Genomic DNA, 23782 nt, shown 5'->3' on the forward strand with positions numbered 1-23782 from the left:
AGAGTTTGCATTTTTTTTGTTTGGCTTTTATGCCTTGGCAATGGTCATAATTGCTTGAATGATAACAATCGTGTTCCAATTCCTTCACACATGATTCTACATAGTGCTCCCATGGATGATTGTACCTTGCATGTCTATATAAACATGCATTCTTTGCATAACTATGCATCATTTTTCAATGGTCATGCAATTTTGGCCTCTAGAAATAAGGACGTTGATTCCTTGAATATTGGTGCTTTATGAACAATGCCGAGAGATTCTCATTTTTTCTATAATGCAGAATGCATAATCAAGAGTGATGCAAGCTCCTTCCTTTACTCCATCGAATACCTTAACTCCATTCATCTTGGTGGTGGTTTTCCTCATCATTGCTTGGTGTTAAAGAAAAACACTCATGTGATACTCATGAGAGACTTGAACCTTGCAATGGGGTTGTGAAATGGAACTAGATTGATACATTGATAATTCCATGATGGTAAAGTCTTAGAGGCTAAAATTATTACAAAGAAAAACATTAAATAGGTCATCTTCATACCTAGAATTACATTTATTCCAATGTCAGTAGGATTCCCATTCATAATGAGAAGAAGGTAGTTTTGCAATTGATTGGCTTATGCAATGACAATCAACAAGTCTCAAGGTGAAACACCGGTGTATCTAGGATTGTACCTAAAAAAACTAGTATTCTTGCACGGTTAGAGAGTCTTTCTAGCTAGTAATCTACTTATTCAATTGACTAGGTAGCAAGTTGTGTCCCTCCCTTTTGAGCTTGTTTAACTTGCTATGGTCTAGCTATCCACTTGTGTATACTTGATGCTCTACTCTCTATTGCCAATGTGTATTGTAACATTTAAGGTCCATTGTATTTCATTAATTGAAAATGTATTTTCTTGGAAACCTTGCTTTCTGTCTTACTTTGTTCACACACACACACACACACACACACACACACACACACACACACACACACACACACACACACACACACACACACACACACACACACACACACACACACACACACACACACACACACACACACACACACACACACACACACACACACACACACACACACACACACACACACACACACACACACACACACACACACACACACACACACACACACACACACACACACACACACACACACACACACATCACTCTATAAAGTATTTTATTAATCACGTCATGTTTTTTCATTGTTGTGTGTCTATGATTTGTAAATGAGAGTACGGTGTCTTGTGTAAACATATCTCATTATGGCTCTCTATCTTGTCATTAATTGTAGTGGTAAATGTTGACACTACTCTTGAAAATCAATCATAAAGCAAACAAGATCCATCGCATGTAGCATAGTACTAATGCAAAGTAATGATGTGTTCATATAGTTTGATCATTTTGAATCATGCCATGATGTTGCTCTCATTAAATTGTATTAGAAATGACCACTCACAAACTAGTGATAATATCACATGGCACCATGAATTAGATCATATTATAAATAATGACATGCTTGCCTAGAAGCACACTCAACAAATTAGTATCATGGCTTCTTTGGAAAATAAATGCAACAATGGAGTAGTTGTGGTGGTAGCATAGATTGTCTTTGGGAGTAGAGAAGATTAAACAACCATGCTTGATGTGGTGGTAGCAACATGGCAATCAGAATAACATCTAGAGGAGTTGGATAGGAACAAACTCTTGTTTTTGGGATAGGTTTGTGGCATGCAATAGTAAGAGACACCCTTTTGGGATCATGATATCAATACCTCAATTTAGGGTTGACTAAATATGTCATGAAAATTGTGTTAGCACTAAGATGGCATTGAAGGCAAAGACATGGTGTGATGGAGTAAGAATAAAGGGTACAAGAACAACATGCCAAAATAGAGTGTAGAAAAATGCATGAACTACATAATTAACAAATGTGTACTTTAGATAATTGAACGAACTGGGAATGAATACATAATTTAGGTGTGAGGTACAATGGATATAATCAAGGAGAGGATGGGCCTAACTATAATGTAGCTAAAAGCTAAAAGTAGAAGTAGGGAGAAGCTCACATAGGGCTATGTGACTTACAATTTGGATTATAAAGCATTGAAGGAAAATGTGATGATGCCACGAACGAGTGGAGTTTGTCATATTCAAAAACAACCAAGAGAGAGTAATCAAGAAGCACTCAATGAAGGAAGTGCAAAAAATTTCATGTATTTGAATGTCTTCAAACAATTGTGTTTTCATGCAAGACCAATAGCATGGCCACTCCGAATAGCAAATGGTTTTTTGATGTGAGGTAACATAGGTCATGTTTTGGAGGAAGGTAGGTTGGATAGTTGTGTTTGATTGCTTGTTAACAGCATGGGTAGTTCGACAACCATTTTGTATAATTTATAGAGGCTTTGGATATCAATATGGACCTACTTGCCATATCAATTGGAGAAAGAACCCATGAATGAAAATATAAGAGGTTTTAGGAGGAGTATTTGAGAAGCTTAAGAAAGGACGTGGGTAAGTTTTTGTGTTTTTTTTGTCAAATTTGGGATGAGAGAGAGAGAGAGAGAGAGAGAGAGAGAGAGATTTGAAGTCTATAGCTCCTAATATCAATCATCGGTATTTAATAAATTTTATGTCACATAGGTCCTCTAGAAACTAGTCAAGAGTTATAGAGCAATGTTGTGATCTTGGCTTTGTGTAAGCGAGCTTTCATTTTCACATATTAACAATATCAACGAAGTGACTACATGCTTTATTAGAGTCAAAATGATATTAGCCAGAGGAAACTCTATAATATGATCCACAAGTACAAATTGAGGGCTGTTGTTGACCATGTCATGCACCTATTTTAAACAATTGAGTTTAAAAAATTATATTCATGGTCTATCCTTAGTTGGATGATGCTTAAAACATGTGAAGGGTGAATATATTCTATTCTAAAATTAGAAATGAAAAATGGTACAATGTATCTAATCATGAAAAAGCAATATTCTAAGGCTGGGTTCAGACAAGTGGCAGCAAAGATATATCAAAGGGGCGTGCATTTGATGTGGCATCTCCCAAATGGTTGAGACTTTCCTTCTCTTTCAGCCGGACCTACCCTCTTTCTACCGACACCTCGCCCTCGGAAGAGCCTTGGCACTAAGAAAAAACCTCTCTTTACCTTCTTGTTGCCTCTGACTTTATTGTTCACACAAAGGAGGCGGAAGGTTGGTCTTAGTTTGCAGTGTTACCGCCTCCATCTGAACCCAGCCTAAGTTAGGAATTTTGATTTTTACGAGGGAACCAAACATGCAACGACTTCGCTTTTCTTATAGTTGGTTCGTGGAGCAATGCAAATTTCACATATTTTTGTTACAAGACTCACACTTGTTTTTGGCATGTAAATTAAAAAAAGCCATTAGTTTGGATGCTTGCCCATATTTCATTGGTTTGGAAAAAATGTTTTTATGGGCTTAGTCATTTTCCAACTCTTGGCTTTCTTATGACATGTGCATGCAACCCCTAGAGAGAAATGTTGCTTGAGACACACCCTAGTAATTAATTGTCCTCTCATCACACTTAGGGTCACAATATGCCTTGCTCAAACTAAGTCTTTCTAGGAATCTTTAAAGTGAACATGATGGGGCATCTTCTTTTCCCTCCTTACTTTCTCAAAATATCACTATCTTTACTCTCGAAAGGTCTAGTCAAGCTTTTAAGAGTTGGGACATGCAGAAGTCAATTGACTTGCGTGAGTCGCCCAAGTAGCCTCAAGTGTGTATAAGTGTCTTGCAATATGTAAATATAACCATGGATAGAAAGGGATTCCAACAACTGCACAAAAGACCCTAAAAGACAAGGATACTTCATTAACTCACTTAACTTATGGTTACATTGATGTTGTTGTTTCCTCTTGGCCATGTTTCCCTCTCCTCTTCTTCCCAATGAGCTTGCGCGTTCCGTAGCTTGCCTTAGTTTAAACTTGCGCGTGTCTCGTAGCGTAGCTTGCCTTGGTCACCAACAAACACAAATCAATTGACTTGCGTGTGGCGAGCCTCTAAGTGTGGCACTAGCCTTAATGCTTTCGAAACAATGCAATGTTTCAGATGTTCTCAAATATGAGGCAAATCACCACTAAGAATTTAAGAGAATCCTTGTAATTCTACAATTTGCATGCAAGCAACCTTTTGTGAGCAACTTTCTTATGAGTAATTGAAGGTTCCCGCATGCATATGCCACAGAGAGAGAGAGAGAGAGAGAGAGAGAGAGAGATATATATATATATATATATATATATATATATATATATATATATATATATATATATATATATATATATATATATATATATATATATATATATATATATATATATAAACGCATTGTCTCTTTGTCTCTGATGATCATCAGGTGCCTCTTGCTTTATATTGGTTCTCTCTCTCTCTCTCTCTCTCTCTCTCTCTCTCTCTCTCTCTCTCTCTCTCTCTCTCTCTCTCTCTCTCTCTCTCTCTCTCTCTCTCTCCAACACACACGGAGAGAGAGAGAGAGAGAGAGAGAGAGAGAGAGAGAGAGAGAGAGAGAGAGAGAGAGAGAGAGAGAGAGAGAGGGAATGTGTGGGTGTGGGTGTGGCAGTCCCTGTTGTGCCCACTTCATGATCCTCTTCTATTGTACCTGTAGAATGGTGTTTTCATAGCTTTTTGGCTTCATTGAGTGTTTGCTGGAGGTCTTTTGTGGGGCTTGGCTGGCCTGAAGGCCTGATGTAAATATTTCTATACATTAATTTACACTTCTTGAGGAGAGAGAGAGAGAGAGAAGCCCTGTATTGTTTCTTGCTGTCTTTGAGTCTGCTAGGTTGGCCAAAAGAGCCTTTGTAAATATTTCAATTCATTAATTTGAACTTATTCACTATAACAAAACAACACAAAAGGGGGGAAGGTACGGGGGAAGAGAGAGAGAGAGAGAGATTTTTGTGCTACTGACTTGCCTGGTAGCATCTCCCTCTTATAAATTAACTTAATTAGGACATTTTGTTTTATCAAAAGTAAAAAATGTGCCTGAGCCAAAGAAAAGAAAAAACAAGTGTGTGTGTGTGTGTGTGTGCATCCACACCCGTAGGACAACCGGAGGCTCTGACATTGGATAAACTGATTCCTCTTCTTCAATCTGGTTTTAACTGAGGTTATGTTCACTTTGTACTTGTCTTACTTTGGCCTCTTGGCATCTTTGCAAGGAGCACATGTTGTGATTTTTGTCTTTCTATGACTTCACACGTGTTAGATTTTTGCCTCTCCTGAGGTTTCCCTCACTGTAATGTAGAGCTTTACAGAAGGAAGCTGGCGTGTGTATGGTTTAAAAGAAAGTTGTCGGCCATTTTCCATCAGTGCATCTGCCAGCAATGCTAATCAAAAATTGTAAAGGCACACAGAAATCCATACAGTTGTCTTCTCTTGGCCATCAGTTCACTCTTCAAAATTTTCAGGTTTGGATTTTTGAAGATAAGGATAAGGCTAGTTGACACTCTGGGCCATGGCGGACTGACCACCTAGGCATTGCACAAGTCGTGTCCAAAATGCTGTTACAAAAGAGATCGTTGCACCAGTCCATGGCCAAGAACAGCTACTCTGATACCATGTCAAAGATTTCATAATGACCAAGTGCACACATGTAGGCGGCCTCCTAGCCTGTCACCTTACATGTGGGAGAGCTCTTACATCCACCTTATAAGGTTGTGATCAACTAGGCACTTATCATCTTTCTGCACTTCTTCTAAACTGAAGATCACAAAAAAACCTGGAAGCACTTGTCAAGGACAAAATGTTAAAATGTCCATTCATTGATAGACGATCCACCTAAATGACTGAGTATGACCATATTTGCAGCATAGTAGTCAAGTTTTGACAAAAATGAGGGTTTATATAAGATGTCTATGGTGACAAAAATGAGGGTTTATATAAGATATCCATAGACATCGATGACTTTAATATCACAAGAAACTTGTAAGTTTGTTCAAATGGATACATGTGGGCATATGAGAGAGAGAGAGAGAGAGAGAGAGAGAGAGAGAGAGAGAGAGAGAGAGAGAGAGAGAGAGAGAGAGAGAGAGAGAGAGAACTTGGCTGGATATTGTTCGCTCCACTTCGGCTGCCCTTTCTGTGTGATATTTGTGTGTTATGGTCTTACTGGCCTTTTGGCTTGATACGTGTTTGTTTTGTTTTTTTAAGCTGGCATGATGGTCTGATGCAAATACTGCCATTTGATTCAATTGTCTTCATGCAAAAAAGAAATAGGGATATATTGGAAGTTAGTATGCATCAATGTTCGAAAACTAATGAGTGGATCTTTGGCAGGTTTGCTGGTGGTAGCTTGGATGACTTTTCCAAGTTCTTCATTGGTTAAGTCTTAGCATATCTGAATGACAAGGAATACTTTCATAATCACTTCTTCTTTGGGTATCCATACTCTTGCTAAAATTGGGTATGTTTTGTGATATCTTGCTACTATGGAGGCAATACAATGAATTAGAAAGGGTAAACCAAATGAGGGTGGTTAGAGGATTGAAAATATCCAGGTGGACCTTTGTATGGGGTCTCTATAACATTCTAAATGGATGTATATGAAGGCTTATTGCTGGTCTAAAGGTGTATTGTATATCATAATATAATGTCAATGTCATGCAATGAGAGAAAGAGAGATCTACAATATGTTGGGTTGGCATAATAAAACCCCCTTCAAATATAGGATAATTATTCAGAGAATATTGGTGGCCAGTCTTCCTCTTGCTTTTGCACTATCAAGGCATAATATACCCAGTTGTTCTTGCTTCTTGTAGCGGGCTCTCCTAAGCATTTGTGTAATTGGGTTTTTGAAAAGCCCAAATTGGCAAATTCTATGCAGCCACATGTGAAGATTGTTTTTTATTTTCTGCATTTTTGGGGTTGTTGGCATAATCAAACTATTTGGAAATTGGAATGTGTTTAGTTTTCCAAGAGTCGTTTTGCTTTTTTGGTATGCTATGGTCTCTCAATTCAATCAAGATTTTGGCTTTGTTAGTTATATAGTCCAATTGTGACTCTTGTATTTCGTGTTGGCATAATTCAACTATCTAGAATGTGTCCACTTTTGATTTTGTTGGTGGAGTATGTAGTCACATTGTTTAGTATCATTTAGTATCCAAGCATCCTTTCCAAGACTAATTTGCTTTCTTGGCGTACTGTGGTTTCCTCAGTTCAATTATGACTTATGCTTTGTCAACTATATAGTCCAATTGTGACTTTTGTATTTCATTTTTAGTAATTAACACAATCATCCTTGATGAGAGAGAGAGAGAGAGAGGTGTTTTATGAAGAGAGAGAGAGAGAGAGGTGTGTTCCAAGTGGATGGGCTATCGATGCTTCCAAAAGGGTCTTTGGACATCCCAAGTTTGTGGATCCTATGCAAGTTGATATGAAAGTGCTCCTTTCCTTCTTATATGCTTCTAGGATTGTTGGTATATATGGACCATGAGGAATGCATTCATCTTTGATGCTTCATTAGGAGTGTAGAGTCATATACTCTGCTTGAAAGGACTTCTTCATTGGTAGCTTGACTTGATTGTGTTAATAGATATGCTCCCTAGATAGGATTTTCCTGTTTGGCATGCTGCAGTTTCTTCTACCCCCTCTAGTTACTTTTCTTTCTTTGTATTTCGATTGCGTTGCCTCAGATTTTATGCATAATGGCCTAGAGCCATCCTTTATCTTGTAATCATGTAGTCTTGTACATCATGTATCTTGTAATCATGTAATCATGTACTTTTTTCGTAATTAATACAATTACCCTTTATGAAAAAAAGAGAGAGGGAGATTTGGGGGAGGGGGATGGGGATGGGGATGGAGGGAGTTAGATAAGTCTCCTTTAGTGGCAATTGAGCACCATCAAGTATGTGGGCCTTCTTATGAGGGTTGAGTGGCCGTGTGGCTTTTGTGTCTTCTATGCTTGGTAAGTAATACAATTATCCACACATACATGAGAGAGAGAGAGAGAGAGAGAGAGAGAGAGAGAGAGAGAGAGAGAGAGAGAGAGAGAGAGAGAGAGAGAGAGAGAGAGAGAGAGAGAGAGAGAGAGAGAGAGAGAGAGAGAGAGGTGTAAAATATTTGTGCATTATTGCTTTATAGGAATTGAACAGGTTGTTACATTTCTTTCTTCATGCAAAGCCTTGTAAGCTATGATAGTGATGACAGTAGCATGGAGTCAGAGCTTGTATCTCATACCCCAAAGAAACTCAAACAGTCAGATTTGCGACCTTATGTAAGCCTTGAGCTTTTAAAATCTATCATTTTGATTTTTATTGTAGAGATTAAAATATTATGGGTTTCTAAATTCATGAGGAAATAGCAATTTTAGATGCATATAAACTTGATCAATTCGAATGGGACAAATATCTCATTATTAAGTGACATTTGCACAAGTTTGATGCTAGTTGTTAAATGTTTGTTGTTTTTTATATGATATGTATTAGACATGGCATTTAAATCTTATATTCACATTTGGATGGAAACAACTCAAAATCTGGGGAGGACTTTACTCATGGATTCGGTTTTACTAAAAGGAGCTTGCCTAGGAATGGCATATGGTTCGAACACTACCAAGTTTGCCCATCTAGAAACCATTCCCACCCATTTGTGGGTATCCACCTAGTTGAGAACCTTCATCCACATGGAAAACAAGCAACTTCACTTGGGCAGCAGTTGGGTCTATTACATCTTGCCTTGAGCACCAACTTTGAGAAAAAAGGCTTGGTATGGTGAGTAAAACTTGATAAATTTGGGTAAAGTATCAAAGTCAAGCTAATTGATTTCGAGCTGGTCTACCAAGGGCCAAAGAACTCCCAAAATGGTAAATTTGGGTTAAGTATCAAAGTCAAGCTAATTGATTTCGAGCTGGTCTACCAAGGGCCAAAGAACTCCCAAAACAACACATTAAAATCTTCAAAGTTGCAACAAAAAAGTTCATCTTATCAATATGCCCTTGAACATCGATCTTCAGTATATCTAACAAAGGTCTTGCTTTAGTTCATCTCCCTTAAAAACATCATTATTTTGACCCCAATATTTTTAATAGTAATTAAATTACAAGCCAATATAGGATATAAGATTATGTGATGCATCTATGCGAGTCCAATAAAATGCATTCTTGTCTCTAACTTATCCCCATTCGTGTAGGAGTTGATATCATGTAGGTTGTTATAGAGACCTTTCGTTTCTTATTAGTCTTTTGGTGTATTCTTTAGGTGGATTTGTTGTATAATTAGCATGCACATGCCTCTCTTACCATGAATAAGACATCTTCCTTCATTATATCTTTTTTTCCTCACATCATTATGAACTTCCTTTTCTTCTTTCTTGGAGTCCACATAGTATGGAAATTTTTTGATGTATGAGTTGAATTCAAAGCAATCCATAGAATAGTACTTAGTTACAAGTCCACAGCCTTGTCAATCAACAATTTAGTTTAGTTATCAAGTTAATCACTCCAAAGAACTCCTTTGAAAGAAATCACTTTATTTAAACTTATAATGCAATAAATATTGCAAAACTTGCTTTCTATAGGTTTTTTGTATCCTTGTGTCTTTGCCTATAGTCATTGTCCATAGCCACTTCTCACTAGATGAATTCTCATGATACTTCTCAATGTGGCTTAACTTGGTTAGTTTTAAAACTTCATACATCTTCCTTTTGTTTTTTCTCTCCTTCCTCTTGAGGACTTAAGAGTTAGAAGACTCTCAAGAATGGGAGCCAAAAGAGGAGTTGAGATGCGTATGTCAAAATAATAGGTATTCTTTGATACCATGTCAAAGTATGACTCCTGTGAAAGCAAACCAAAGAGATAGTAGGATTTGCAGGGAGAAACATAGTGTGTGTATGGCAAACATTGAGAGAGAAGAGAAACTTAGAAAACACAAAAGAAAAAGAAGATGAATGATGAATCACTGAATCATGCTACCTGAATCGAGCTAATATAGTGGAGTTGAAGCTCTAAAGATAATTGCATTGTCTTGTCTAAATCACGCTGTAGCACCTATATGGAATCTACACATTGAAGGGAGGGAAATGTAGTCCTTTGACCAAAGGATGTCAAAGGTAAATGTTGAAGGTGAAGGAAAGGATAGCCAGCTATAGAGGGAGCAAAACACAATCCTTCGGAGTTGTCAAGAATGAAGGATATGCTAAAATCTCTCTAAGATGATGGCTCTATCAAGCCAGCTAGAGAAGAAAATGCAATAATATTTGATGAAGATCTCTTTGTGTAAGTGGCTGTGGATAGGCAATTGCTAGGCAACCGTTCAAGAGTGAAGAAACCATAAAAACGCAGGCATCTAATGTAGGGTTGAGAAAGAGGGTGTAACCTACTATAAATGGCCTAAATTTGCTGCAAACAGAGCTTGGCGATGATGCGAGGTGAGTAGGGTTGATACTAGGTGATGTAGGCTGTAAAATGCTAAGTAGAGATGGATGTAGAAGCCACGAACCATAATGTCCTTGTGTGATGCCAGGAGGCATATTCCACGGTGGATTCCGTGAGGTTTTACGGTGGATTCCGTAAACTTAGATGACCGGGGCTCATACGCAAAGAGGATTCTTTGTGCGAGAAGTTGATGGGGACGCCTGTCCTTTTCGGGCGTTTCATTAATTTAGTGTGTACATGGGTGATTCCATAGCGGGTGATTCCGCAAAATGCATATTAAATTAATAAACGTTTATGAGTTTAGAGTGCGCACTCGTAATAAATTAAGGTTAGGATTTATTTCTAACCAGTTGATTTATTTATGTAGCTGAAGACTGCTAGGTATTCACTTTTGTCGGTTTAATTGTGTTATTTTACTAACGATTGTGAATGCTTCAGTTGATGTGTAGAGATAGCAGCAGTGGCGGAGGAAAGCATTGGAGTCTAGCGGGTTTCCGATCTTTCGACTATATTTTGATAGGCGCCACGCCTATATTTTGATTATGTCTATAGAGACATCGATTATTTATTATTATTTTGTATGCGCTTATGCGCCTGGATATGTTATTTTTATTTGGACATTGAGATTGGGCGTGCCAGACTCTTTGGGCACCGACCATTAGCTTTATTTTCTTATTTTTGGTAGAAAGCAAACTCAAAAGCTAAAAGCTTGTCATATTTTTGTAATTGGGCTATTTTTGAGCAAAAAGATTGAAAATATATATTAAATACATGCTTTGTGAAGCGCTCACACAAGGCATGGGGGAGATTCAACCCAATTTGTCTCTTGTCTCATGTCGTGCTTGCTTTCACATTGGTTTTTGTGCTAAAAAGTAGAGTGCTTTGTTCTTGGGGACCTTTGGGAATTCACTACGTGAGCTACCTACGTCCGATTTGCGCACCATTGTGGGGTGTGAACGACAGTGAAGAGGATGGAAAAAGGAGAGAAGAATATGGAAGAGTGATAGAGTGTCAAAAGGAATGAATGTGAGGGATGAAGAATGAGGGAAGTTAGTGCCATATTTTTAGGCATAGACTATCTCGAGTGGCTCCCATTGAAGTCTCTTAGGTGGCACCTTGACTCTCTTGGGAGGTGCTTATAAAGCCTTTTTGGGGTTGTAAATGGAACTAGAAATAGGAATGGAGAAGGGAAAATGTATTGAATGACTTGGTTTCTCAACAATCTCTCTCACCCCTATTAGGTACAAATTTCTCAAATGCAGACACGACATTTGAATGGAGGGGAGATAAGAGAAACTACAATAGGGTGGAGTAGATATGAGAGCCCTCCTTGCTCCTTGCACCATGTATGATATCACATCTTGTCACATGATTGGATGGAGCTAGTGAGATTGCTTATTACTCATCATGATTGTATGTTTATAACATGCAACATAAGACTAGACTTAGTATCTCTTTAGTATTTTACATGATACATGGGCCAATAGATGCTTATGTATCTTTATTTTGCCATTTTTTCCCTTGTTAAGATTGCTAAAATTCAAGAATAATCAAATATACAAGAGATCGTTTTGATTGTCGTGCAAAAGCCATATTTACAACTTCACAAACAAATCCCAAAAAATGTCACGTGTCTCGAGGTCATGAATTTTGACTTGTTTCTCTTGGAATAGTTAAGTTGTGCACAGGTGAGATTATGTTGAATGTGAGTCATGCTAATAGACTTGAGACAACCTTAGCTTGGGTAGGGACCATTGTAGAAGTTATGGAGAGGTGCTATTTGTTAGAGTGCAGCGAATGCGGAAGTGTATGGACAAGATTGAAAGACAATGAACACGAGAGAAAGTTAGAGAGAAAAGAGATGGAAGAACATAGAAATCTGCAGTCAATGAACACTGAAATGAAGAGGGCAGGTAAACAAGGGCTGTCAATGTATCTCCTCGAGTTGAATCTCTCCCACCAAATTTCGAAAACCCAGTGAAGAATCTGTGTTGACCAACCTACTTTCCACTGCATAGTTGCCTACTTGAAAAGGTGTTGATACATTGTGATTGTTGAAAACGCCCACTAATTGATAGGAAAAATACATAATCACTGGGTTGTGCCCTATAATCCTTACCTATCTAAGAAATACAAAGCTCATGTCAGTGTGGAATTTTGTTCCACCATGACTTCTGTTAAACATCTTTATAAATATGTGTACAAAGGACATGTTTGTGTGACAATCAATGAGAAACAATTCAATGAATTCATAAAGTGAGTCTAAAGGAACTAATGGTGTTGATGAGATATAGATGTACATTGATGATTGGTATTCTTCCACTTCAAAGGCCTATTGGAGTATTTATGATTAGTAATAGCACAATAAAAAATCTAATGTCACATTGATATAGATGTACATCGATGATTGGTATGCTTCCACTTCAAAGGCCTATTGGAGTATTTATGATTAGTAATAGCACAATAAAAAATCTAATGTCATTTGTTTGCGTGTATGCTTGCCAAGGGAAAATGTGGTGATGATTCATGACATATCAAACACATGGTTAAAATCTACAACATTCATCAAATAACCTTGACATAGTGGTTTGTTACTTGGAGGCAAATGTGTTGCTTTGTCAAGAGTTTCCTAGCCAATGGGTTTGGAATTCCATAAGAAAAATTTTGATGAAGCGAAAAAACAAGGATGTGTGTGGCTTTTTATGCTAATGTCTATAGGCTAGTACTATTGTGTATGAGAATGCCTTGCGAGGGTTGCAAGGCTTTTGAGGATTTTTAAATAGTTGACATAGTTGTATCCATCCTTCTAAACTATTTGCATTTATAAAGGAATTTCTAGAGGATGACCATGAGTGGTAGATGTGCATGGAGGAAGTTGCGGTTGTGTAGATAAGCATACAATTGAAAGCACTTTTTGCATCTATGTCGGTCTTTTGTGATCCAGTGTGACTAGACCAATTGTGGGATCGTTTTAAGTTTCATTGGATAGATACATTCTGGATTGATTGATTTACACGTGGTTATAAACATTCTATCCAGGAGGTCACGTTTAATTTGGACTAATGCATTTAGAAGCTATTTTGCGGAAACATGGTCAGTGTTGAAAGCAAATTGAGGGAATGCTAGCAATTGATGTGTCCTTGATTTCAACTTATAGTAATCCTTTGATTCACAAGGAGTTAGATATTGGCATTGAACATCAACAAAACATTGCATGTTCTCAAGAGACCAATTTGAACAAAACATTGCATGTTCTCATGAGACCAATTTGAATGAGTGCCAAGGGAGGGCGTACTTGGACGTGCCTAATGCTATGAACCCATCATGTAGCATTGTGTTATTTTGGATGGTCTAGTTGGGTCGAGGAAAACCTATTTGTATAATTTCTTTTTTGCAAGATTGCAATGGGATGGAAAAGTTGTCCTAACGATTGCATCCTTAGGCATTATTGCACCGTTTTTGCCAAAGGGACAAATGGCACACTCAAGATTCAAGATTCCATTGGAGCTAAAGAATACATCCTCTTGCAACATTCCTGTACAAGGCTAGTTGGTTGAGTTAAGGGTTGCCTACCTTATAATTTGGGATGAGGCATTGGGTAGAACTGTGCGAGACATCATGGGTTGTAGTGTACTATTTGGATGAAATTTATACTTTTTGGTGGAGTTTTTCATCAAAATTTACCTATGGTTACAAAGGGTAGCCATGAAGAGACAATAAATGCAACACTTTGTGGTTCTCCCTTATGGAATCATATGCACATTTTGTGATTGTCTCAAAGTATGTATGTGTCCATGCAATAAGAGAATTCTAAGAGTTTGCATTATTTTTGTTTGGCTTTTATGCCTTGGCAATGGTCAGAATTGCTTGAATGATAACAATTGTGTTGCAATTCCTTCACACATGATTCTACATAGTGCTCCCATGGATGATTGTACCTTGCATGTCTATATAAACATGCATTCTTTGCATAACTATGCATCATTTTTCAATGGTCATGCAATTTTGGCCTCTAGAAATAAGGACGTTGATTCCTTGAATATTGGTGCTTTATGAACAATGCCGAGAGATTCTCATTTTTTCTATAATGCAGAATGCATAACCAAGAGTGATGCAAACTCCTTCCTTTACTCCATCGAGTACCTTAACTCCATTCATCTTGGTGGTGGTTTTCCTCATCATTGCTTGGTGTTAAAGAAAAACACTCACGTGATACTCATGAGAGACTTGAACCTTGCAATGGGGTTGTGAAATGGAACTAGATTGATACATTGATAATTCCATGATGTTAAAGTCTTAGAGGCTAAAATTATTACAAAGAAAAACATTAAATAGGTCATCTTCATACCTAGAATTACATTTATTCCAATGTTAGCAGGATTCCCATTCATAATGAGAAGAAGGTAGTTTTGCAATTGATTGGCTTATGCAATGACAATCAACAAGTCTCAAGGTGAAACACCGGTGTATCTAGGATTGTACCTAAAAAAAACTAGTATTCTTGCACGGTTAGAGAGTCTTGCTAGCTAGTAATCTACTTATTCAATTGACTAGGTAACAAGTTCTGTCCCTCCCTTTTGAGCTTGTTTAACTTGCTATGGTCTAGCTATCCACTTGTGTATACTTGATGCTCTACTCTCTATTGCCAATGTGTATTGTAACATTTAAGGTCCATTGTATTTCATTAATTGAAAATGTATTTTCTTGGAAACCTTGCTTTCTATCTTACTTTGTTCACACACACACACACACACACACACACACACACACACACACACACACACACACACACACACACACACACACACACACACACACACACACACACACACACACACACACACACACACACACACACACACACACACACACACACACACACACACACACACACACACACACACACACACACACACACACACACACACACACACCACTCTAGGTATTTTATTAATCATGTCATGCTTTTTCATTGTTGTGTGTCTATGATTTGTAAATGAGAGTACGGTGTCTTGTGTAAACATATCTCATTGTGGCTCTCTATCTTGTCATTAATTGTAGTGGTAAATGTTGACACTACTCTTGAAAATCAATCATAAAGCAAACAAGATCCATCGCATGTAGCACAGTGCTAATGCAAAGTAATGATGTGTTCATATAGTTTGATCATTTTGAATCATGCCATGATATTGCTCTCATTAAATTGTATTAGAAATGACCACTCACAAACTAGTGATAATATCACAATGGCACCATGAATTAGATCATATTATAAACAATGACATGCTTGCCTAGAAGCACACTCAACAAATTAGTATCATGGCTTCTTTGGAAAATAAATGCAACAATGGAGTAGTTGTGGTGGTAGCATAGATTGTCTTTGGGAGTAGAGTAGATTAAACAACCATGCTTGATGTGGTGGTAGCAACATGGCAATCAGAATAACATCTGGAGGGGTTGGATAGGAACAAACTCTTGTTTTTGGGATAGGTTTGTGGCATGCAATAGTAAGAGACACCCTTTTGGGATCATGATATCAATACCTCACTTTAGGGTTGACTAAATATGTCATGAAAATTGTGTTAGCACTAAGATGGCATTGAAGGCAAATACATGGTGTGATGGAGTAAGAATAAAGGGTACAAGAACAACATGCCAAAATAGAGTGTAGAAAAATGCATGAACTACATAATTAACAAATGTATACTTTAGATAATTGAACGAGAATGAATACATAATTTAGGTGTGAGGTACAATGGATATAATCAAGGAGAGGATGGGCCTAACTATAATGTAGCTAAAAGCTAAATGTAGAAGTAGGGAGAAGCTCACATAGGGCTATGTGACTTACAATTTGGATTATAAAGCATTGAAGGCAAATGTGATGATGCCACGAATGAGCGGAGTTTGTCATATTCAAAAACAACCAAGAGAGAGTAATCAAGAAGCACTCAATGAAGGAAGTGCAAAAAATTTCATGTATTTGAACGTCTTCAAACAATTGCGTTTTCATGCAAGACCAATAGCATGGCCACTCCGAATAGCAAATGGTTTTGTGATGTGAAGTAACATAGGTCATGTTTTGGAGGAAGGTAGGTTGGATAGTTGTGTTTGATTGCTTGTTAACATCATGGGTAGTTGGACCAACATTTTGTATAATTTATAGAGGCTTTGGATATCAATATGGACCTACTTGCCATATCAATTGGATGGGTAGTTGGACCAACATTTTGTACAATTTATAGAGCCCTCGCCCTCGTAAGAGCCTTGGCACTAAGAAAAAACCTCTCTTTACCTTCTTGTAGCACATTGTGCCTCTGAATTTATTGTTCACACAAAGGAGGCGGAAGGTCGGTCTTAGTTTGCAGTGTTACCGGCTCCATCTGAACCCAGCCTAAGTTAGGAATTTTGATTTTTACGAGGGAACCAAACATGCAACGACTTCGCTTTTCTTATAGTTGGTTTGTGGAGCAGTGCAAATTTCACATATTTTTGTTACAAGACTCACACTTGTTTTTGGCATGTAAATTAAAAAAAGCCATTAGTTTGGATGCTTGCCCATATTTCCATTGGTTTGGAAAAAATGTTTTTATGGGCTTAGTCATTTTCCAACTCTTGGCTTTCTTATGACATGTGCATGCAACCCTTAGAGAGAAATGTCACTTGAGACACACCCTAGTAATTAATTGTCCTCTCATCACACTTAGGGTCACAATATGCCTTGCTCAAACTAAGTCTTTCTAGGAATCTTTAAAGTGAACATGATGGGGCATCTTCTTTTCCCTCCTTACTTTCTCAAAATATTACTATCTTTAGTCTCGGAAATTCTAGTCAAGCTTTTAAGAGTTGGGACATGCAGAAGTCAATTGACTTGCGTGAGTCACCCAAGTAGCCTCAAGTGTGTATAAGTGTCTTGGAATATGTAAATTTAACCATGGATAGAAAGGGATTCCAACAATTGCACAAAAGACCCTAAAAGAAGAGAGGACTTCATTAACTCACTTAACTTATGGTTACATTGATGTTGTTGTTTCCTCTTGGCCATGTTTCCCTCTCCTCTTCTTCCCAATGAGCTTGCGCGTCCCGTAGCTTGCCTTAGTTTAAACTTGCGCATGTCTCGTAGCGTAGCTTGCCTTGGTCACCAACATACACAAATCAATTGACTTGCGTGTGGCGAGCCTCTAAGTGTGGCACTAGCCATAATGCTTTCGAAACAATGCAATGTTTCAGATGTTCTCAAATATGAGGCAGATCACCACTAAGAATTTAAGAGAATCCTTGTAATTTTGCAATCTGCACGCAAGCAACCTTTTGTGAGCAACTTTCTTTTGAGTAATTGAAGGTTCCCGCATGTGTATGCCAGAGAGAGAGAGAGAGAGAGAGAGAGAGAACGCATTGTCTCTTTATCTCTGTTGATCATCAGGTGCCTCCTGCTTTATACTGGTTTTCTCTCTCTCTCTCTCTCTCTCTCTCCCTCCTTCAGTATGTGCGCATGCACCCTCGTGTGTGCTGGTGAGAGAGAGAGAGAGAGAGAGAGAGAGAGAGAGAGAGAGAGAGAGAGAGAGAGTCTTCTTCTTCTTCTTCTTTGTGTGCGCTCAACATGCGTGCATGCAGGCTTGTGTGTGCTGGTGATCGTGCTCTGCACTAGTTGAGAGAGAGAGAGAGAGAGAGAGAGAGAGAGAGAGAATGTGTGGGTGTGGGTGTGGGTGTGGCAGTCCCTGTTGTGCCCACTTCATGATCCTCTTCTTTTGTACCTGTAGAATGGTGTTTTCATAGCTTTTTGGCTTCATTGAGTGTTTGCTGGAGGTCTTTTGTGGGGCTTGGCTGGCCTGAAGGCCTGATGTAAATATTTCTATACATTAATTTACACTTCTTGGAGAGAGAGAGAGAGAGAGAGAGAGAGAGAGAGAGAGAGAGAGAGAGAGAGAGAAGCCCTGTGTTGTTTTTTGCTGTCTTTGAGTCTGCTAGGTTGGCCAGAAGGGCCTTTGTAAATATTTCAATTCATTAATTTGAACTTATTCACTACAACAAAACAACACAGAAGGGGGGAAGGTATGGAGAGAGAGAGAGAGAGAGAGAGAGAGAGAGAGAGAGAGAGAGAGAGAGAGAGATTTTTGTGCTTCTGACTTGCCTGGTAGCATCTCCCTCTTGTAAATTATCTTAATCAGAACATTTTGTTTCATTAAAAGTAAAAAAATGTGCCTGAGCCAAAGAAAAGAAAAAACAAGTGTGTGAGGTTATGTTCACTTTGTACTTGTCTTACTTTGGGCTCTTGGCATCTTTGCAAGGAGCACATGTTGTGATTTTTGTCCTTCTATGACTTCACACGTGTTAGATTTTTGCCTCTCCTGAGGTTTCCCTCACTGTAATGTAGAGCTTTACAGAAGGAAGCTGGCGTGTGTATGGTTTAAAAGAAAGTTGTCGGTCATTTTCCATCAGTGCATCTGCCAGCAATGCTGATCAGAAATTGTAAAGGCACACAGAAATCCATACAGCTGTCTTCTCTTGGCAATCAGTTCACTCTTCAAAAATTTCAGGTTTGGATTTTTGAAGATAAGGATAAGGCTAGTTGACATTCTGGGGCATGGGGGACTGACCACCCAGGCATTGGACAAGTCGTATGCAAATTGCTCGTTTCAGAAAAGATCGTTGCACCAGTCCATGGCCAAGAACAGTTGCACCAGTCCAGGGCCAAGAACAGCTGCTCTGATACCATGTCAAAGATTTGATAATGACCAAGTGCACACATGTAGGCGGCCTCCTAGCCTGTCACCTTACATGTGGGAGAGCTCTTGCATCCACCTTATAAGGTTGTGATCAACTAGGCACTTATCATCTTTCTGCACTTCTTCTAAACTGAAGATCACAAAAAAACCTGGAAGCACTTATCAAGGACAAAATGTTAAAATGTCCATTCATTGATAGACGATCCACCTAAACGACTGAGTATGACCATATTTGCAGCGGCTAGTAGTCAGGTTTTGACTAAAATGAGGGTTTATATAAGAGATCCATAGACATCGATGACTTTAATATCATAAGAAACTTGTAAGTTGGTTGAAATGGATACATGTGGGCATATGAGAGAGAGAGAGAGAGAGAGAGAGAGAGAGAGAGAGAGAGAACTTGGCTGGATATTGTTCGCTCCACTCCGGCTGCCCTTTCTGTGTGATATTTGTGTGTTATGGTCTTAGTGGCCTTTTGGCTTGATATGTGTTTGTTTTGTTTTTTTAAGCTGGCCTGATGGTCTGATGCAAATACTGCCATTTAATTCAATTGTCTTCATGAAAAAAAGAAATAGGGATATATTGGAAGTTAGTATGCATCAATGTTCGAAAACTAATGAGTGGATCTTTGGCAGGTTTGCTGGTGGTAGCTTGGATGACTTTTCCAAGTTCTTCATTGGTTGAGTCTTAGCATATCTGAATGACAAGGAATACTTTCATAATCACTTCTTCTTTGGGTATCCATACTCTTGCTAAAATTGGGTATGTTTTGTGATATCTTGCTACTATGGAGGCAATACAATGAATTAGAAAGGGTAAACCAAATGAGGGTGGTTAGAGGATTGAAAATGTCCAGGTGGACCTTTGTATGGGGTCTCTATAACATTCTAAATGGATGTATATGAAGGCTTATTGCTGGTCTAAAGGTGTATTGTATATCATAATATAATGTCAATGTCATGCAATGAGAGAAAGAGAGATCTACAATATGGTGGGTTGGCATAATAAAACCCCCTTCAAATATAGGGTAATTATTCAGAGAATATGGGTGTCCAGTCTTCCTCTTGCTTTTGCACTATCAAGGCATAATATACCAGTGGTTCTTGCTTCTTGTAGCGGGCGCTCCAATGCATTTGTGTAATTGGGTTTTTGAAAAGCCCAAATTGGCAAATTCTATGCAGCCACATGTGAAGATTGTTTTTTATTTTTTGCATTTTTGGGGTTGTTGGCATAATCAGACTATTTGGAATGTGTTCATTTTTCCCAGAGCCGATTTGCTTTTTTGGTATGCTATGGTCTCTCAATTCAATCAAGATTTCGGCTTTGTTAGTTATATAGTCCAATTACGACTCTTGTATTTCGAGTTGGCATAATTCAACTATCTAGAATGTGTCCACTTTTGATTTTGTTGGTGGAGTATGTAGTCACATTGTTTAGTATCATTTAATATGCAAGCATCCTTTCCAAGACTGATTTTCTTTCTTGGCGTATTGTGGTTTCCTCAGTTCAATTATGACTTATGCTTTGTCAACTATATAGTCCAATTGTGACTTTTGTATTTCATTTTTAGTAATTAACACAATCATCCTTGATGAGAGAGAGAGAGAGAGAGAGAGAGAGAGAGAGAGAGAGAGAGAGAGAGGTTTTACGAAAAAAAAAAAAAAGAAAGATAGAGAGGTGTGTTCCAAGTGGATGGGCTATCGATGCTTCCAAAAGGGTCTTTGGACATCCCAAGTTTGTGGATCCTATGCAAGTTGATATGAAAGTGCTCCTTTCCTTCTTATATGCTTCTAGGATTGTTGGTATATATGGACCATGAGGAATGCATTCATCTTTGATGCTTCATTAGGAGTGTAGAGTCATATACTCCGCTTGAAAGGGCTTTTTCATTGGTAGCTTGACTTGATTGTGTTAATAGATATTCTCGCTAGATAGGATTTTCTTTTTGGCATGCTGTAGTTTCTTCTACCCCCTCTAGTTACTTTGCTTTCTTTATATTTTGATTGTGTTGTCTCAGATTTTATGCATAATGGCCTAGAGCCATCCTGTATCTTGTAATCATGTAATCTTGTACTTTTTTTGTAATTAATACAATTACCTTTTATGAAAAAGAGAGAGAGGGAGATTTTGGGGGGGCGGGAGGATGGAGGGAGTCAGATAAGTCTCCTTTAGTGGCAATTGAGCACCATCAAGTATGTGGGCCTTCTTATTAGGGTTGAGTAGTCGTGTGGCTTTTGTGTCTTCTATACTTGGTAAGTAATACAAGTAATACAATTATCCACACATACATGAGAGAGAGAGAGAGAGAGAGAGAGAGAGAGAGAGAGAGAGAGAGGTCTAAAATATTTGTGCATTATTGCTTTATAGGAATTGATTAGGTTGTTACCTTTCTTTCTTCATGCAAAGCCTTGTAAGCTATGATAGTGATGACAGTAGCATCGAGTCAGAGCTTGTATCTCATACCCCAAAGAAACTCAAACAGTCTACGATTGAGGAGTCAGATTTGCGACCTTATGTAAGCCTTGAGCTTTTATATTCTGTCATTTTGATTTTTATTGTAGAGATTAAAATATTTTGGGTTTCTAAATTCACGAGGAAGGTAACAATTTTAGATGCTTATAAACTTGATCAATTGGAATGGGACAAATATCTCATTATCAAGTGACATTTGCACAAGTTTGATGCTAGTTGTTAAATGTTTGTTGTTTTGTATATGGTATGTATTAGATATGGCATTTAAATCTTATATTCACATTTGGATGGAAACAACTCAAAATCTGGGGAGGACTTTGCTCGTGGATCCGGTTTTACTAAAAGGAGGTTGCCTAGGAATGGCATATGGTTCGAACACTACCAAGTTTGCTTGCCCATCTAGAAACCATTCCCACCCATTTGTAGGTATCCACTTGGTTGAAAACCTTGACCCACATAGAAAACAAGCAACTTCACTTGGGCAGCAATTGGGTCTATTACATCTCGCCTTGAGCACCAACTTTGAGAAAAAAAGGCTTGGTATGGCGAGTAAAACTTGATAAATTTGGGTTAAGTATCAAAGTCAAGCTAATTGATTTCAAGTTGGTCTACCAAGGGCCAAAGCACTCCCAAAACAACACATTCAAATCTTCAAAGTTGCAATAAAAAAGTTCATCTTATCAATATGCCCTTGAACATCGATCTTCAGTATATCTAACAAGGGTCTTGCTTTAGTTCATCTCCCTTAAAAACATCATTATTTTGACCCCAATATTTTTAATAGTAATTAAATTACAAGCCAATATAGGATATAAGATTATGTGATGCATCTATGCGAGTCCAATAAAATGCATTCTTGTCTCTAACTTATCCCTATCCATGTAGGAGTTGATATCATGTAGGTTGTTGTAAAGACCTTTCGTTTCTTATTAGTCTTTTGGTGTATTCTTTAGGTGGATTTGTTGTATAATTAGCATGCACATGCCTTTCTTACCATGAATAAGACATCTTCCTTCATTATATCTTTTTTTCCTCACATCATTATCAACCTCCTTTTCTTCTTTCTTGGAGTCCACATAGTATGTAAATCATTGATGTATGAGTTGAATTCAAAGCTATCCATAGAATAGTACTTAGTTACAAGTCCACAGCCTTGTCAATCACGATTTAGTTTAGTTATCAAGCTAATCACTCCAAAGAACTCCTTTGAAAGAAATCACTTTATTTAAACTTATAATGCAATAAATCTTGCAAAACTTACTTTCTATAGGCTTTTTGTATCCTTGTGTCTTTGCCTATAGTCATCGTCCATAGCCACTTATCACTAGATGAATTCTCATGATACTTCTCAATGTGGCTTAACTTGGTTAGTTTTTAAACTTCACACATTTTCCTTTTGTTTTTTCTCTCCTTCCTCTTGAGGACTTGAGAGTTAGAAGACTCTCAAGAATGGGAGCCAAAAGGGGAGTTGAGATGTGTTTGTCAAAATAATAGGTATGCTTTGATACCATGTCAAAGTATGACTCCTGTGAAAGCAAACCAAAGAGATAGTAGGATTTGCAGGGAGAAACATAGTGTGTGTATGGCAAACATTGAGAGAGAAGAGAAACTTAGAAAACACAAAAGAAAAAGAAGATGAATGATGAATCACTGAATCATGCTACCTGAATCGAGCTAATATAGTGGAGTCGAAGCTCTAAAGATAATTGCATTGTCTTGTCTAAATCATGCTATAGCACCTATATGGAATCTGCACATTGAAGGGAGGGACATGTAGTCCTCTGACCAAAGGATGTCAAAGGTAAATGTTGAAGGTGAAGGAAAGGATAGCCAGCTGTAGAGGGAGCAAAACACAATCCTTCGGAGTTGTCAAGAATGAAGGATATGCTAAAATCTCTTCGAGATGATGGCTGCTATCAAGCCAGCTGGAGAAGAAATTGCAAGAATATTTGATGAAGATCTCTTTGTGTAAGTGGCTACGGATAGGCAATTGCTAGGCAACCCTTCAAGAGTGAAGAAACCATAAAAACGCAGGCATCTAATGTAGGGTTGAGAAAGAGGATGTAACCTACTATAAATGGCCTAAATTTGGTGCAAACAAAGCTTGATGATGATATGAGGTGAGGAGGGTTGATGCTAGATGATGTAGGCTGCAA

The 23782-nt window shown here is 38.1% G+C and overlaps 1 protein-coding gene across 11 annotated transcripts in view; it reads left to right on the forward strand.

Moving 5' to 3' along the window:
• The first annotated feature begins 17698 nt into the window (after positions 1–17698).
• Positions 17699–23782, forward strand: part of LOC148027109 (DNA (cytosine-5)-methyltransferase DRM2-like) — a 48755-nt gene continuing 42671 nt past the window's right edge. For 4 of the 11 annotated variants that reach the window (XM_087691644.1, XM_087691652.1, XM_087691653.1 and 1 more), the window contains exons 1-3: positions 18490–19238; positions 19790–19916; positions 21522–21669. In XM_087691644.1, coding sequence (XP_087547770.1) covers positions 21553–21669 — 117 coding nt within the window. In that variant the 5' untranslated portion in view covers positions 18490–19238; positions 19790–19916; positions 21522–21552. The other 7 variants (XM_087691646.1, XM_087691650.1, XM_087691648.1 and 4 more) reach the window with 7 other exon arrangements.

The sequence above is a fragment of the Lygodium microphyllum genome, chromosome 13 (genome assembly GCF_053477565.2).
Source record: "Lygodium microphyllum isolate KBCC chromosome 13, Lygodium_microphyllum_v1.1.10, whole genome shotgun sequence".
Lineage (NCBI taxonomy): Eukaryota > Viridiplantae > Streptophyta > Polypodiopsida > Schizaeales > Lygodiaceae > Lygodium > Lygodium microphyllum.